Source organism: Lithobates pipiens, unplaced genomic scaffold (assembly GCF_037356315.1).
Source record: "Lithobates pipiens isolate NorthernLeopardFrog02 unplaced genomic scaffold, aLitPip1_a1.2 Scaffold_18, whole genome shotgun sequence".
In the NCBI taxonomy this organism is placed as follows: domain Eukaryota; kingdom Metazoa; phylum Chordata; class Amphibia; order Anura; family Ranidae; genus Lithobates; species Lithobates pipiens.
This window is the reverse complement of record NW_027507758.1, coordinates 511,680,357-511,696,553: the sequence shown is the minus strand read 5'-3', so window position 1 is coordinate 511,696,553 and position 16,197 is coordinate 511,680,357. Positions and strand designations below refer to the sequence as shown.

At 43.0% G+C, this 16,197-nt stretch overlaps 1 protein-coding gene across 1 annotated transcript in view; it reads right to left on the bottom strand.

Moving 5' to 3' along the window:
• Window positions 1-16,197, bottom strand: part of TRAPPC12 (trafficking protein particle complex subunit 12) — a 201,709-nt gene that overhangs the window by 181,164 nt on the left and 4,348 nt on the right. The window contains exon 2 of the mRNA XM_077488729.1: window positions 10,484-11,697. Within this exon, the coding sequence (XP_077344855.1) occupies window positions 10,484-11,692 (1,209 nt within the window). The 5' untranslated portion in view covers window positions 11,693-11,697. The remainder of the gene's footprint in view (window positions 1-10,483; window positions 11,698-16,197) is intronic.

Below are 16,197 nucleotides of genomic sequence, written 5' to 3'. Positions count from 1 at the left end.
ACTTCCTCTTTAAGGACCAGGCCTCTTTTTCACACTTGGTGTTTACGTATTTAAAACAGTTTTTTTTTTTTTTGCTAGAAAATTACTTAGAACCCAAATCACATTATATATTGTTTTTTTTTTTCTAACACCCTAGAGAATAAAATGGCGGTCATTGCAATACTTTTTTTCACACCGTATTTGCACAGCATTCTTACAAGCACTTTTTTTGAATAAAAAAAAAAATAAGACAGCAGTAAAATTAGCCCAATTTTTTTTATATTGTGAAAGATAATGCTGCATCGAGTCCTGCCGCCGATAATGGTGATCTTGCGGCGAACCCGCCGTGGAGACCACCATTATCGTACATGCGACCGGCACCTGAAGAGATGAATCTCTCGGTTGTTGCAGCAGCTGCTGCCGTTACCGAGATACCCCTCTTGAAAAAATGGACGTACATCGTCGTGCGCCGTTCGTAAAGTGGATAAATGAAATCAGATTTTTATCAAAAATTTATTTTAATAAAATGCTTTTGGAGTAAAACTCTAAAGATAGTTTACTATTTAACCACATCAGCCCCAGACCATTTGGCTAGCCAGAGACCAGAGCATTCTTTTTGCAATTCGGCGTGGCGTCGCTTTAACTGACAATTGTGCGGTCATGCGGCGTGGCTCCTAAACAAAATTGAAGTCCTTTTTTTCCCCACAAATAGAGCTTTCTTTTGGTGTTATTTCATAACCTCTGCCATTTTTATTTTTTGTGCTATAAACAAAAAAGAGCGACAATTTTTCGCTATAATATTTCCCCAAAAATATTTAAAAAAAATTTTTTTCCCTCAGTTAAGCAGATACGTATTCTTCTTCATATTTTTTTTTTCTTTCTACATTTTTTTAAGCATTTATTGATTGGTTTGCGCAAAAGATATAGTGTCTACAAAAGTAGGGGGTAGTTTTATGGCATTTTTAATCATTTTTTTTTTTTTTACTAGTAATGGCGGCGATCAGCGATTTTTATCATGAATGCGACATTATGGCAGACACATTGGACACTTTTGGCACTATTTTGGGACCATTCACATTTATACAGCGATCAGTGCGATTATGCTCTGATTACTGTGTAAATGTGACTGGCAGTGAAGGGGTTAACCAGGAGGGGGCACTGCAGGGGTTAAGTGTGTCCTAGGGAGTGATTCTAACTGTGGGAAGGCTGTGTGTGACATTACACTGATCACCGCTCCCGATTACATGGAGCTGTGATCAGTGAATGTCACTAGGCAAAATGGGGAAATGCTTGTTTACATTAGCATTTCCCCGTTCTTCCTCTCTGTGAAACGATCGCGGGTATCGGACATCGAGTGCGTGGGACCCGCGGTCGGATTCAGGGAGCTCACTACGCAAGCCTCGCAAGATCACCTACAATAACGTGATTTTGCGCAGCGGAGCCAACCTGCCACAAGACTGAGGCGGCTGGTCCACAAGCGGTTAAGATACATTAATAATTTAGTTTATTCAGCATGAAATGGAGCTTAGTTATGTAGCCCGAGGCTGTATATTCTGCAATATTTACATTTTTGTATTCAATGAATCCAAGCTCTGCAAGCTGAGATAACATGCACCGCATTGATGCGTTCCCACAATTTCACACTAACCATGAGATAAAACAAAGTTCAGGAATATTTCTTTATCCCATTGTTTTGCAAATCTATGTACACTACAAACTGATTGAATCAGTTCTGATATCGCTGTTTTACTAACCTGACAGCTTTTTCTAAATAGGAAACCTTCATTTTGTTTGCAAATATTAAAGATTCTAACTACCAACAAGAATAAGTCCTTACATTTAAAGAGCACTTGTCATTTCAGATCCATCATGGCAGCGCCAGTTAGCGGCCATCCACTCACCTGCCGTCCCATGAAAGTGAATGGGACTGTCGGTGAGTCAACAGCGGGTCAGATGAGCAGCCGCTGTGGGACAGAGATGACAATCGCTCTTTAAAAATTATGATTTAAAATCGAATTGATTTAAATCAAGCCTTTTTACTAGTGATTTAAATCAAATCCACCCTGGCACATTCACATCAGTGCCTGCCCCCAAGGAGCTTACACTCCAAGGTTCCTAACTCATGTTCTAGGGCCAATTTAGACAGAAACCATGTAACCTACCAGTATGTCATTGGAGTGTGGGGGGAAACCGGAGTACCCGGAAGAAACCCACGCAGGCACAGAGTGAGAAAACTCCAGGCAGGGAGTGTCATGGTTGGGATCCAGAACAGACAACCCTATTGCTGCTAAGCAGAAGGGCCACTTAACCACTGTGTTGCCCTATGTGCTGGTTTTTATTTTTATTTTTTTTGAAAAAGCTTAGGCTTTAACAGCCTTACACTGTTATTAATTAACCACTTGTTTATGTGACAACTATGTGGTCATTTCCTTCACATTGTTAAGATATCCTCTCATTTCCTGTTTACAGAAGGGAAATCTTCCTAATGAGACAGATTGAAAATAAATAAATAAAAACGCAGTTTCAAACCTCTCCTACTCTATTGAAAATGAAAAAAAAAAAAAAAAGTTCTATCTTTAGATTTGGAGAGTAACTCTTGTAGGAACCTGAAAACCATTTAGGCACAAACACCTCTGGTTGGAAAAGAGTGAAGCATCATTCACTTGTGTATATTAGTCCACAAACCTCTGTGTTCTCATCTGCCTGCATAGCTGACATGGTCTCTGCATTAGCAGGTGAAAAGCTGAAGGGTGCTTTAAAGACTTCACAAAAGCTGCTCCAAGCTTGTCAAATTCTCACTGAAGCCGATACTTTCCAGACTCCGTGCCCATGTGTTTAAAGCGGAGTTCTGCTTAGAAAAAAAATAAAATAAAAGAGCTACAAATACTGCAGCTGCTGCCGACTTTTAATAATCGGACACTTAGCTGTTCCAGGGTCCAGCGATGCGGGCGCACGAAGCTCCACCCATCTCTCCCTCCTCTCTGCGGTGCCAGCATTGTAACTGTGGGCACTCGGGTGTGGCTTCACAGTCTGGTACCCACTGCGCATGCACGAGGCGCACGGTGACTGACCGGGTAATAATCTGGGACCTGTGACATGTCCCAGAAGATTGCTGAGAGGGAGGGGGGAGAGGCGATCACCCTTCCGGTGCAACGGTGCGCCGGGAGGAAGTGGGAGCTGGGACACTAAAAAGAGGGTATCGGCTCCCCCCCAAAAAAAATGACATGCCAAATGTGGCATGTCAGGGGTCCCCTCCCTCAAAGCGGAAATTCCATTTTTGGGTGGAACTCTGCTTTAATGGTTAAAGTGTATCTAAACCCAATCCTTAGGGTCCTTTCACACGGGACGGATCTGTGATGCTCCACCCCGTGAAAATCTGCTTGCTCAGCTGGAATTGCTCCGTTGATCCCCACTGAGTTGGCAGAAAACAGGGCAGTCCCTTCACACTGTGCAGGGACTGCCCTGTCAGATCTCCGCTCTCCCTTATGGGGGGGGGGGGGGGAAATCGGATGAACACAGACCGTGAGTCCGTGTTCATCCGATTTGCTCGGCAGACGGATAGAAAATTAGGATTTTCCTCCGTCTGCAGAATCAGACCATAGCGGGGACAGATGATTCGGGTGTCAGCGTATGCTCATCTGCTGACATCCGCTATCCCATAGGGATGCATGCATGTCCATATTCCATCCATAAACGGATGGATGAAATACGGACATAAGGTCCGCACGTGTGAAAGGGGCCTAAGATGTGCTGGGTTTGTTTGTTTTCTTAAAGGATACAGTATCTAAAACCAAGCACAAAAATGTAGTATCTTTCAGTTTACCAGAAAGTCAGCAGCTACAAATACTGCAGGTTTTAATTAGGACACTTACCTGTCCAAGAATCCAGTTATGCCCTCACCGAGCAGATTTTGCAATCAGCTATCGGGTGCTGCCACAGCCACCTTGACTAAAACCTCGTACACACGGTAAAAGTCAAAAGTACAAACACACATGCTTGGAATCAATGCTCACCAAACACAAAATTAGCAGAAGGGGCCCAAACGGTGGTGCTCAAGAGCTGAAATTCCTCGTAGTACATCACTACGTTCGTGTTTGTGGCACGACAATTGTGTACCGTTATTATGCAAGACAAGATCCTGGCACACACCCTTTTGACAAAAATCAGACGAACGGTTGGACGACAATCGTACCGTGTGTATGAGGCTTTAGGGAAACAGGCAGTGAAGCCTTGTGGTTTCACTGCCGGATTCCTACTGTGCATGTGCGAATGGGGTGGCTGCGGGGGAAGGGGGTCAAACTGAGCTGGAAGTGGGTTCCTGTCAAAACCAGGTACCTGCTCCCCCGCTCCCACCAAAAGGTGCCAGCCGAGGTGAGGACAAGTTTTGGGTGGCGCTCAGATTTAACTGTGCTGACTTTAGTTGCCATTGAAAAAAAATGAAATAATCTAAGTGTATTTTCTGTACAGAAAATGCCTGTTTATCTCGATAAAGTCTGGTGTCCTCGTCACTTCCTGTGCCCCGAACTGAAATTTCAAACTATGTTCTCAACTTTTAATCGGTGAGCTAAATAAGCCCTCCTCCCCATGTAATGTAGATGAGAGGAGAAATTAGTAAATAAGTCTAGGGGGACGTTTACTCACTGTACACATGGAGGAAAGGAGTTGTCACCCTTGTTTGAACACCTCCCCTTATTTTCATTATCTAGAAAAAGTTAAGTAGTTCACAGAAGTTACTTCCTTCCCAACTATGTTACTGGCAGGATCACCAGGTGAAAAAAAAAAAAAAAAAAAAAAAAAATGAATAAAAAAAAAAAAAAAAAAAATACATACAAGAGACCCTTATGCCGCGTACACACGACCAGACTTTGAGGGACTAAGTCTGACAAACCAAACCAAAGTCCGACGGATTCAAACGTGATGACATACGACTGGACTAGAATAAGGAAGTTCATAGCCAGTAGCCAATAGCTGCCCTAGCGTCGGTTTTAGTCCATCAGACTAGCACACAAACGAGCGGATTTCTCAGTAGGAACTGGGTCCGGCAGAGTTCTGTCAGAAAAATTTGAAACATGTTCTATTTCTAAAGTCTGTCAGACTTTTGCAAATCAAAAGTCCGCTGCAGCCCACACACGTTCGAATAGTCTGCCGGAATCATTCCGTCAGACTTTTGATGTTGAAAAGTCTGGTCGGGTGTACGGGGCATTAGAATTGCATCTAAACCAAAGAGTAGAAATTTACCGTATTTAATCGGCGTATAACATGCGCCGGCGTATAACACGCACCCCAAGTTTAGGAGGGAAGTTTAAGAAAAAAAAAAAAAAAAAAAACACTTACATTTAAATGCCCATCAATGCAGCCTTATCAGTATCGTTGCAGGCTTGCCGCTTAAAAATGGCGCCGCCAAGATACAGAGCGGATGTCCTTTGTATCTCGGCGGCCCTTGGTAGCTCTCGGCCATTCTCGGCAGCTTTCGGCTATTTTCGGCGGCTTTTGGCTTTCAGAAAGCCGCAGAGCAGCTCACAATCAGCGGGGGATCGGCGTATAACATGCACCCATGATTTTCCCCCGATTTTCCTCTGATACGCCCATAAATACGGTAAGTACTCATGCACACTGTTGCGTCTAAACTCATGTTTAGACGTTTTTGGCTTTTTTTTGTTCCAATGCCCCTAAACTTAACTCAATAAAAACACTTTGCAGACAGATGTGGTGGTATCGTGGAAGAACTATCAGGGTTGCACTTGCGATCGGGCCCTGGTGTTACCCCACCGTGGGGGAGCCCAGAGCTAGCGTCAGCATAAAGCACTCTGTGCTGAATCCCGGAGCTCTGGTTACTTGCCTAACTCTGTGCGCTAGCGTGGGCACCTGGTTCACCTGCCCACATCTCTTGCGGGGGGGTCCCACACTGTTGATCGCATTCCTCTGTGGCAGCCGGCATGTCTCACCACCGAGACTGCCTGCACACAGAGCACACTGAAGCCAGCTCCTCCTCTTAGGCTCTGATGTTCTCCTGTACACAGACAAGAGGAGGAGGGACACTGCATTGCAACGACCATGAAGGGGGCTGGTAAATGTGTAGTTTACTGGCCCCTTCCTTGTCTAAATAAATAGTCAGTGATCCGTACCAATCACTAAATCTGTCCATTTATAACTGAAGCATAGTAAACTGTGTTAATTCATAACTGTGTTTACTATGCTTTAGTTTGTGAATGAACAAGAAGCCTCTGTACAGAGTTATTTCTGTTCATGCATTCTGTGCAGCTGATGCCATAGGGATGGAGATTGAGGGATGTGTCCTCAATCTCCTTTCTGTCTCAAAAGGTGGAACATCAGGAGGTCTGCTTAGACTAGGGCTGCAACTAACGATTATTTTCATAATCGATTAGTTGGCCAATTATTGTTTCGATTAATAACCTTAAAAAAAAAAAAAAAAGTGGATCAAATTGACATTTTCAACCACAGTGACGGGAAAATTTGGAAATAGAAAACTTCTTAGTCAAAGGAATTTTCAGACAGTGTATGCGATTTTTGTTCAGAAATTACATTAATTTTAAAAACAGGATGTTAAAAACAAGTGAAAATTTCAAACAAAATTCTTTCATTCAGTGAATGTACAAAGATTTTTCGTCTGAATATTCTCATCTGAAAATTGATCTGTGTGGCCAGCATAAGGCTCGGTGCACACATATGCAGTTTGCTTTTGATCTGTTTCTGTGGTGCTTTTTGCTGTATGTTTTGATTTTTGCGCACGTGATTTTACTGCAATTTGCATTTTTTTTTTGGGAGATTAAAAAACACATTGCTGCAAAAATGCATTACGTGCTTTTCTGCAGCTTCTCCATTGAAGTATATTGAACCAATAAAGAACCATTTTGCGTTAAAAGTCCCTGACCCTTTCAGATGTGAACGTGTCCCATAGGAAACCATGTAAATGAACTGTAGTGCATTTCTGCAAAACGCACCAAAAACACAAAAATGTGAACCAGGTCTGAGACGTTTACTAACATAATGGGGTTATATATATATATATATATATATATATATATATATATATATATATATATATATATATATATAAAATAAAAAAACGACTGATACCAGTGGCAGAACTTACTAGGATTGCAAAGGTCACACTTGCGACTGGGCCCTGGTGTTCCGCCACTTTTTCTTCTTTTTTTCTTGCAACAGGGCCCTGAAGGTTCTAGTTATGCCTCTGGGCTGCATCAACTTTTTTTTCCGCCATTTTGATCGTGCGATTACCACTGTCATCCCAGGCTGTTCCCTTGACTTGAGCTTGCAACACCCCCCCCCCCCTACTGATCTCCATTGCATAGGTAAGAGGGGCCATGTAGTTCAGCTTAGTAAGCTGATAAAATTGAGATTTCAGTTCTGTGCACAGAAAGTTAAAAGGATTCTGGATTTCTCATAATATCAAGGAGTATATCTTTGTACCACAGCCAACCACAACAATACACACGGAAAACACACTTTCATTCTGTAAAAATGTTTGCTTATAATCAAACCGTAAAAAAAAAAAAAAAATGCTGATGACTTCCCAAAGCACTGTTCTGCTCTGGTCACAGTAAAAAAACAACATGTAAAAATATATGTTTATATGATGTGTGTGTGTGTGTGTGTGTGTGTGTGTGTTTATTGGCGTATAACACTCACTTTTTCACCATGAAAATTGGGTGAAAATAGCGTGTGCGTGTTATACGCCAATACTTCAATTTTAGCTGCCTCGGAGGGGACAGGGAGGGGAGCGGGACGAGGCCATCAGATTGCATACAGTTATAATCTCCTGTTTACTTGGCGGCCTCTGTACTAGGAAGTCTTATCTCCTGGGCCACCATTGGACCACTGTTCTGCCTATCATAGGTGATTCACACTGTATGTTATCTGTCAGCGCTCATCCCGCCCCCCTCTCTGTCCCCTCTAGGCTGCAGATGGGCATTGGTCAGGCTGCATTGATGGCAGTGGGGAGGCTGCTGCATGACACTTATTTTGCTTCAAAGTTCCTTATTTGATTTTTTTTTCCAGAATGGCACGGACAGGCAAATGGGCGTACAAGTACATCCCTTTAAATTTGCCGCCATGCCATCGTGTGCCGGTCGGGACCTACATTAGTCTGATCGCAGGTCCCGCGGACTCGATCGCCGTGGGTATACCCGCGATTGTCTCAAGGGGAGGAAGAATGGGGAGATGCTAAAGCAAACAAGTAATCTCCCTGTTCTGCCTAGCAACAGTGTCACTGATCTTTGCTCCCTGTGATTGGAGCAGAGATCAGCGACGTGCAAAATATAGCCACACCCCCCACAGTTAGCAACACGCCCCTGGGAAACACTTAGCCCCTACACTGCCACCTAGTGGTTAACCCCTTCACTGCCAGTGTCATTTACACAGGAATCAGTGCATTTGTATAGCACCGATTGCTGTATAAATGTGAATGGTCCCAAAAATGTGTCAAAAATGCCGATGTGTCCGCTATAATGTCGCAATCAAAAAAAATAAAATAAAAAAAAATGTTTTAATAAAAATGACATAAAACTATCCCCTATTTTGTAAACGCTATAACTTTTGCGCAAACGAATCGCTTATTGCAATTTTTTTTAACCAAAACTATGCAGAATACTTATTGGCCTAAACTGAGGATTTTTTTTTTCTTATACATTTTTGGGGGATATTTAATATAGCAAAAATGCTGCTCTTTTTTTGTTTATAGCGCAAAAAAAACCCCCAAAAATACAAAAAAAAAAAAAAAAAAAAACGCAGAGGTGATCAAATATCACCAAAAGAACGTTCTATTTGTGGGAAAAAAATAAAAAAAAAATAAAAAAAGGACTTTAATTTTGCTTGGGAGCCACGTCGCACGACTGCGCAATTGTCAGTTAAAGCGATGCAATGCCGAATCGCAAAAAGTGGTCTGGTCTTTGGCCAGCAAAATGGTCCGGTCTGAAAGTGGTTAAAAAAATGTTTTTATCTTTTTTTTCCCTTTTACCAGTCAATGTTCCTGGTCACCGCCACACCAGTTAACACAGTGGTGATTAAATACCACAAAAAGAAAGCTCTATTTCTGTGAAAAAAAAAATATATATAAAAATGTCACATGGGTACAATGTTGCATGACCGTGCAATTGTCATGCAAAGTGTGACAGCGCTAAAAGCTGAAAATTAGCCTGGGCAGAAAGGGGGTAAAAGTGTCCGGGATTGAAGTGGATCAATGCCACTCTCATGCAATAATTTCCTTACGTTGTACACCACATATACGGGGAAGGTCTACAATTTAAATATGTCTTATGTGAACTTATCCTGGCAAATCCAATATAAAATGTACTCTTATAATGGATGTGTGCTTTAAATCCAATTTTGGCTGTATAACAGAGATTTATTAGTACTGCTTAACTAGCGGCAGACTTTGGGCGAGCTGGACATCCTCAAAAAACATCACTATACACAGGATGCGTGTAGCATGTCCAGCGTCTCTTCCCATGCTGCTGGGACTCCCCTTCCCAGTATAAAGCAATTGCCCAAAGCCGGGATCATTGAGAAGTTGTCAGCTGTCAAAAAAGCAGCCTGAATCAGTGTTTATAAGCACTGCTCCAGATGCAACTATAGACAGATACAAAGTAAAAATGTTACTTTTGTACTATTTTATTCTTGCACCTGCAGATGAGGTCAGTTAAAGTGGTTATAAAGCAAATATATATTAGAAGGTCGACTGATATAGTTTTTTAAAAGGCCAATATCGATTTTTTGGCTGCCTTTCAGGCTGATAGCCGATATCAGGTGCCAATATTCTGTACAATTAAAGTTTATATTTTTACACGGTCCTTTTAATTATTTTTTTTTTTTATTACTTTTATTGTTGTCACAAGGAATGTAAACAACCCTTGTGACAATAATAGGCAGCGACAGGTACTCTTTATGGAGGGATCTGGTGTCTATAAGACCCCAAACCCCTCCTCCGCACTTGAAATATTCAAAACGCCAAGATCGTTTTTGAATACTTTCTATTTTTTAAAACTGGCACCTTTAAGGCTCCAGTAAACAGGAAGTGATGTCATGACATCCCTCCTGGGTTACTAGATCCGAAACCCGATTGAGACGGTGGTGCAGAAGACCCGGGCGGAGCGGCGGGGACGTCCCCTCGTGCTGCTTGTAATGTCAGCCAAGTGGCTGCTTAGCCACACCGGTAGTTATTACAAGTAAGCTGAACGTCTGCTCTAAAGAACGGTACCTGGGTGATGCCTGCAGATACAGAAGAGTGAGTGTTGTCATGATACAACAGGCAGTGTGCGCAAATGAAAATAAAAGTAAAAAGAATTCACTTTTCTTGATGTTGGCTTTAGATACACTTACAGAACAGCAATACCAAGAGCTTCCAAACACTGGAAACACTTTTTGCAAACCGGTTTTCCTATATACAAATACCCATCATTGTCTTTTCTCTGTAGAAAAAGGGTGCAAGTCTTTTACTATGCATGATTCACATGTAATCACTTACCTGAATATTATCAAACTTTAAACCTGGCATAGTAAGCTTCTCCTTATCAATAAAGACAGGGTTGTACTGCTGTGTGGCTACAGAGATAAGGATGTTTCTCGTTTCCTCAGATGACAACCAAGCATCGTTTCTCCTATCCATCTCGCTCATGTTTAGGGCAGTGGCAAATGGGTCATCAATTCCAGCGAACACACTCTGGATTTGTGAGAAGGGTTTTGGGGACTGCGGTATTTCCACAGAAGCGGGTGAGCCATTTGAGTCTAAAGAGTTATTACCCAAGAAAAAACTAACGGCAGGAGGGTTCTGAGAATTGACCGCATCTGGAGTTATAGGTGCTGGGTTTCTTTCAGCAACAGAAGGTGCTGCATTTGGATTACTGACCGAGATAAACGTAGAAGAGGTGGTAAAGGAATCAAAGAAGTCCGAAGCAGTAGAATTAGGTCCTACATTATCAGAGAAAAAGTTGCTTAGGCTTGGACTTGGCTGGACAACTTGTGTTTGAGCCTTTATGGTGCTTTTAAATTCCGCTCCAAAACTTGGCGACTTGACCATTTGAGGTTCAAAGCCATGGTGGACTAAAAAGGGTTGTTGTGTATTAGCCTGGCTGAAGATGGTACAGACTGGGATAGTTTCCTCAGCTGGAGAAGATTTAATGACTGGAATTAAAAATTCTTCTTTATGCTCAATTTCTGGTGTCTGTACATTGGTAACGATCCCCTCATTCATTTCAGCCGGCTGATCCGGAAGCTGGGCAGATGTGTCGCATACAGGCAACTTGTCTGAAGCAGAGTTTTCAGGAGTAATATCTAACTCAGAGCTATTCTTGCTATTTACACTTTGATTGTATTCCTTATCTGTGTCTTGCCCCATTCCCATGGTGTCACTACTTTCAATTTCATCAACAATGTCCTGAAGGCAGCCAAGATCTCCAGCATCATCCTCACTGATGTTCGGGGAGTCAGAGATGATCACACTTTCCATCATCTGCTCATTAAGTTTGTCTAGCAAGTTTCCAGAATCTTCAGACAGGGTGACATTTTCTTCAGATTCAAAGGTGTCAGCATCAAGATCAATGGTCTCCTCGTGAAGTAGGATCTCCTCTTGTACATGTGCACTTTTGTCAGATGATAGTCCTACAAAGTCACCTTCAGCCATGCTGTTGTGAGATTCTTTCATGTCATTTTCTAGGCAGTTATCTGGGTTCTCCATTGTTCCTAAGGAAACAATAAATAAAAAATACTATCATGTTATTGGCTGGTCAACTGTCAAATAATAATCATCAGAGGCACATTATATCACTTAAAAGAGGAAGTAAACTCTCCCACTCTGATGCTGCTTTTCATTTAGTCCATTGGAATAAGTAATTATCAAAGTATAGCCACTGTAATCCAGCCCAAATTGCATATTACTTACCATTTAAAGAAACTTTAAAAAATTGTTTCCAAGGGTTAGGCAGCGCCATCTTAAATATGGTTTTCTGAGTCCACAGTGAAGTGTATTTCTGCCCTTACATTGAGCATTTCCTGTACCGTTAACCAAGCCTCCTTCTTAATCCAACATTTCTATGGCAACCCTGCTTCCCTGTTCATAGCTGACTTGTTTTATTTCATAGTATTTACTTGTACTGATTATCTAGTGTTTTCCTGTATGAGTCCTATCAGCTTCAGCTGATAAGACTGCAGTTATTTCTGTCCCATGTCCTGCTTTACACTGCATGTGATGTCACATGGTCACATGGTGTGTAGGAGGAAGCTCTGAGTGATTAGCAGCCTCCTGGGAGTTCAGTGTTGTGTGGTAGGAAGTCCTGATAACAGATAGATAAGACATAGAGAGTGTGCCATAAATCAGGGGATATCTGGACATGCTCAGTGACATTATTCTAAAGAACAAAAAGGATTACAACAATACTAAGCAAGGAGATATCTACAAGCAGTGTTCATTAGGGGTTTTTATGCCCATTTACATGGGACAAAGTTGTGGGGGGGGGGGCTGACCCCTAGCCACCTTCTAACTCCTATACTAGCTACCCTGAAAAGGGAAGATGCTTATATTTACCTATTCTCAGAGCTCCGCTCCAGTCACATGATCTCCTCAGCAGCCTGCTTCAGGGGAGAAGAGAGAGCATGAAAAAAAATGGATGCTGGGAGCCAATCACGTGATTGGATCAGAGAGCTCTGAGAATCGTTAAGTATATACACATTCCTTCTACAACAAGGCAGTTAGTATAGAAGTTGGAAGGGGAGTAGGAGCAGTTATAAGCTTAGTTAGTTCTAGCCTTTAATTACACTTTAAAGTGATATTGAAGGCTCCTAATTTTTCACTAAAAAATAAAAATAAAATATATATATGTTCTACTTAACTGCTATGTGTAAGGATATTGCACAGAGTGGTCCCTTACCTCCCCTGCTGGCACTCTCTGCTCCTTGACTGCGTGTGCTATGGGGGAACATGTGCGTGTGTGCTGCCAAGCTAGCCTGTGTGTGTGTCTATAAACACACAGACACACACAGGGTGGCCAATGTCTACCCCTCTTCTCAGTCTGTTCTGTGGTGAGAGACTAGAGACTGTTACAGACAGGCACACCGCTGGATCAAAAGAGGACTCAGGTAACCTTTTTTTATTTTTACCTTAAAGCGGAGGTCTGCCAAAATGATTTTTTTTTTAAGTCAGGGTGCCCGCGATGTCGGCACCCAAAGCCGATCTGTAGCTCAGCTCTTGGGTGTTGCCACCATCTTTGGTAAGTGAATCAGGAACTGAAGCCTTGCAGCTTCACTTCACTACAGCGCATGCGCGAGTCTCCCAATCTGGATGGTCCCTGTTGTCTCTGGGACCCGTGTGCTTCCCAGCAGACAGTGGGGGGGTGCAAACGGGCAGAGGCGTAGACTCGTAGATGCAGGAGTCTATGCCTGTAAGTGGGTGTAAATACCTGTATTATACGGGTATCTGCACCCCCTGAAAGGTGGCAAATGTGACACACCGGAGGGGGGGGGGGGTTCCGAAAAGCGGAGGTTACATTTTTGTGTGAACCTCCACTTTAATGCAGGTAATACATTAAGTTAAAAAAAAAAAAACTTTTGACATTAGAACCACTTTAACTTCGGTTAATCATATAGGTTGCTATCTGACTGTACAATCAACTTTAGATATACCAAAAGTAATATAAGGACCAACTTTGTCTATGTAAATGAGAGGTATATCCAATGGGCTACAAAACGAATGTGTGTGGTGAGATCAATAACTACAGGTTTCAAAGGACGATAGATAGCAATCTCCCAGCTTTTTAGGATAAGGCTCTAAGAGAGCAATGGAATTGCAGGCAGAATCGCAGCAATTCTGCTCTTGATTACAAATCACTGCAAAACACGTGTTTGGGTGTCATTCTTAATGGCATCCCAAATGCTGTGAAATTCTGCTGCTATTGTCATGCAGCAATCGTGGCAAAACACGTTTAAAAAAAAAAATAATAATAATTCACACTAATCTCGTCACCCAAAAAGGAGCAGAAGGTTCTTTTGGGGTGAAAAACAAAGTAAATGGGCTGCTTATATGCAACGCGCAGAATCACATGAAAATCGCCCATACATGTGTGAACAGGGCCTTACTCTTCTGGGGTGCCAACACTGCTCTGCCACAGATACAATATGATAAGTGAGTATTTTCACCCTAGGACAGAAAGAGGTGTTCTGACATCATCATTTATTTTTGTTTTTGAGTTTATATAATGGCAGCTCCCATATTGTTGCCAACCTCCCAGGTTCCTCACTACTACTTATAGGATCACGCAGGCTCCCCTCTACTCACAGAAGCATGCAGGCTCCCTTTACTTAAAAGGGTGAAACAGGTACCCCTCTACTCTTAGGATTGCACAGGATCCCCTCTACTCATAGATCAAAATGCCCCCCCCAACTCATAAGATCAAACTCATCCCCTCCCCTTACTCATACGATTACAAACATACCCCTCCCTTACTCATAGGATCACACACCCCCCCCCTTACTCATAGGATCACACACACACATCCCCTTCCCTTACTTAAAAGGATCATAAATGTCCCCCTCCCTTACTCATAGGATCACATGTCCTTCCTTACTTATAGGATTACACACATTCCCCCCCCCCCTTACTCATAGGATCATGTGTGCCCCCCCACTCAATCATAGGATCACACATACACACATCTTCCCCCTTACTCATAGATCACACATATCTCTCCCCCCTTACTCATGATCACACGTGTCTCCCCCCTCCCCTTACTCATAGGATTACAAACATCCCCTCCCTTACTCATAGGATCACACATGTCCCCCCTCCCTTACTCATAGAATTACGTGTGCCCCCTCACTCACAGGAAAACACGCCCCCCCCCCTTACTTACAGGATCACACATCACACACACACACACACATTCTCCCCCCCCCACTCATAGGATCACGTGTGCCCCCTCCCCCCCTCACTCACTCATAGGATCACATGTCCTTGCTTACTTACAGGATCACACACGTCCCCCTCCCTTACTCATAGGATCACGTGTGTCCCCCTCACTCAATCACCATCATCAAGGATTTATATAGCAACGACAGCTTGTACAGCGCTTTACAACACTGGGTCAGACTATAGTACACTTACAATACAATTCAATACAGGCGGGAATTGGAGAGCCCTGCTCGTTAGAGCTTACAATCTAGGAGGGAGGGTCAAGTTATACAAAAGGGTAATAGCTGTGGGGGGGTGAGCTAATAGAGAAAATAGTGCAGTTGTTAGATGGAAGTAGGATAGGCTTCTCTAAAGAGGAATGTTTTTAGGGATCGCCTAAAAGTGGATACATTTGGAGAAAGTCTGACAGATTGGGGTAGGGAATCCCAGAGGATGGCCGAGGGTCGGAAAAAGTCCTGGAGGCGGATATGGGAGGAGGTGATGAGGGAGCTTGAGAGCAGGAGATCTTGTGAGGAACGAAGTGGGCGAATAAGTTGGTATTTTGAGACTAGGCTAGTGATGTAGCTGGGGGCAGAGTTGTGGATGGCTTTGTAACTTGTTAGTATTTTGGATTTAATCTGTTGGGTGAATGGCAGCCAATGGAGGGATTGGCAGAGAGGGGTAGCAGACACTGAGCCGTTTGTAAGGTGGATGAGTCTGGCAGTATTCATGATGGACTGAAGGGGGGATAGTCTAAAGGTAAGGCAATGAGGAGGGAGTTGCAGTAGTCAAGGTGAGAGATAACCAGGGAGTGAATCAGGAATCAGTGAATCGGGTTTCATTAGTTAGAAAGGGACGTAACTTGGAGATGTTGCAGAGGTTGAGGCGGCAAGCTTTGGAAAGTGATTGGATGTGGGGCTGAAAGGAGAGTTCAGAGTCCAGGATAACACCTAGCACCCTGACATGTGGGGATGGGTGGATGGTTGTGCCATTACTCTTGACAGAGAAGTCAGGAGAAGAGGCATATGGGGGAGGAAATATTATAAGCTCGGTTTTGGACAAGTTGAGTTTGAGGAAGTGTTGTGACATCCATACAGGTATGTCTGTTAGTAAGTTAGTGATGTGTGAGGAGACTGATGGAGTGAGCGGAGGGGTGGAGAGATAGATTTGTGTGTCGTCAGAGTAGAAATGATATTGAAAGCCATGAGAGGCTATCAGCTGACCCAGGGCAGAGGTGTAGATTGAAAATAAAAGAGGTCCAAGAACAGAACCTTGGGGAACCCCGACGGAGAAGGGAAGAG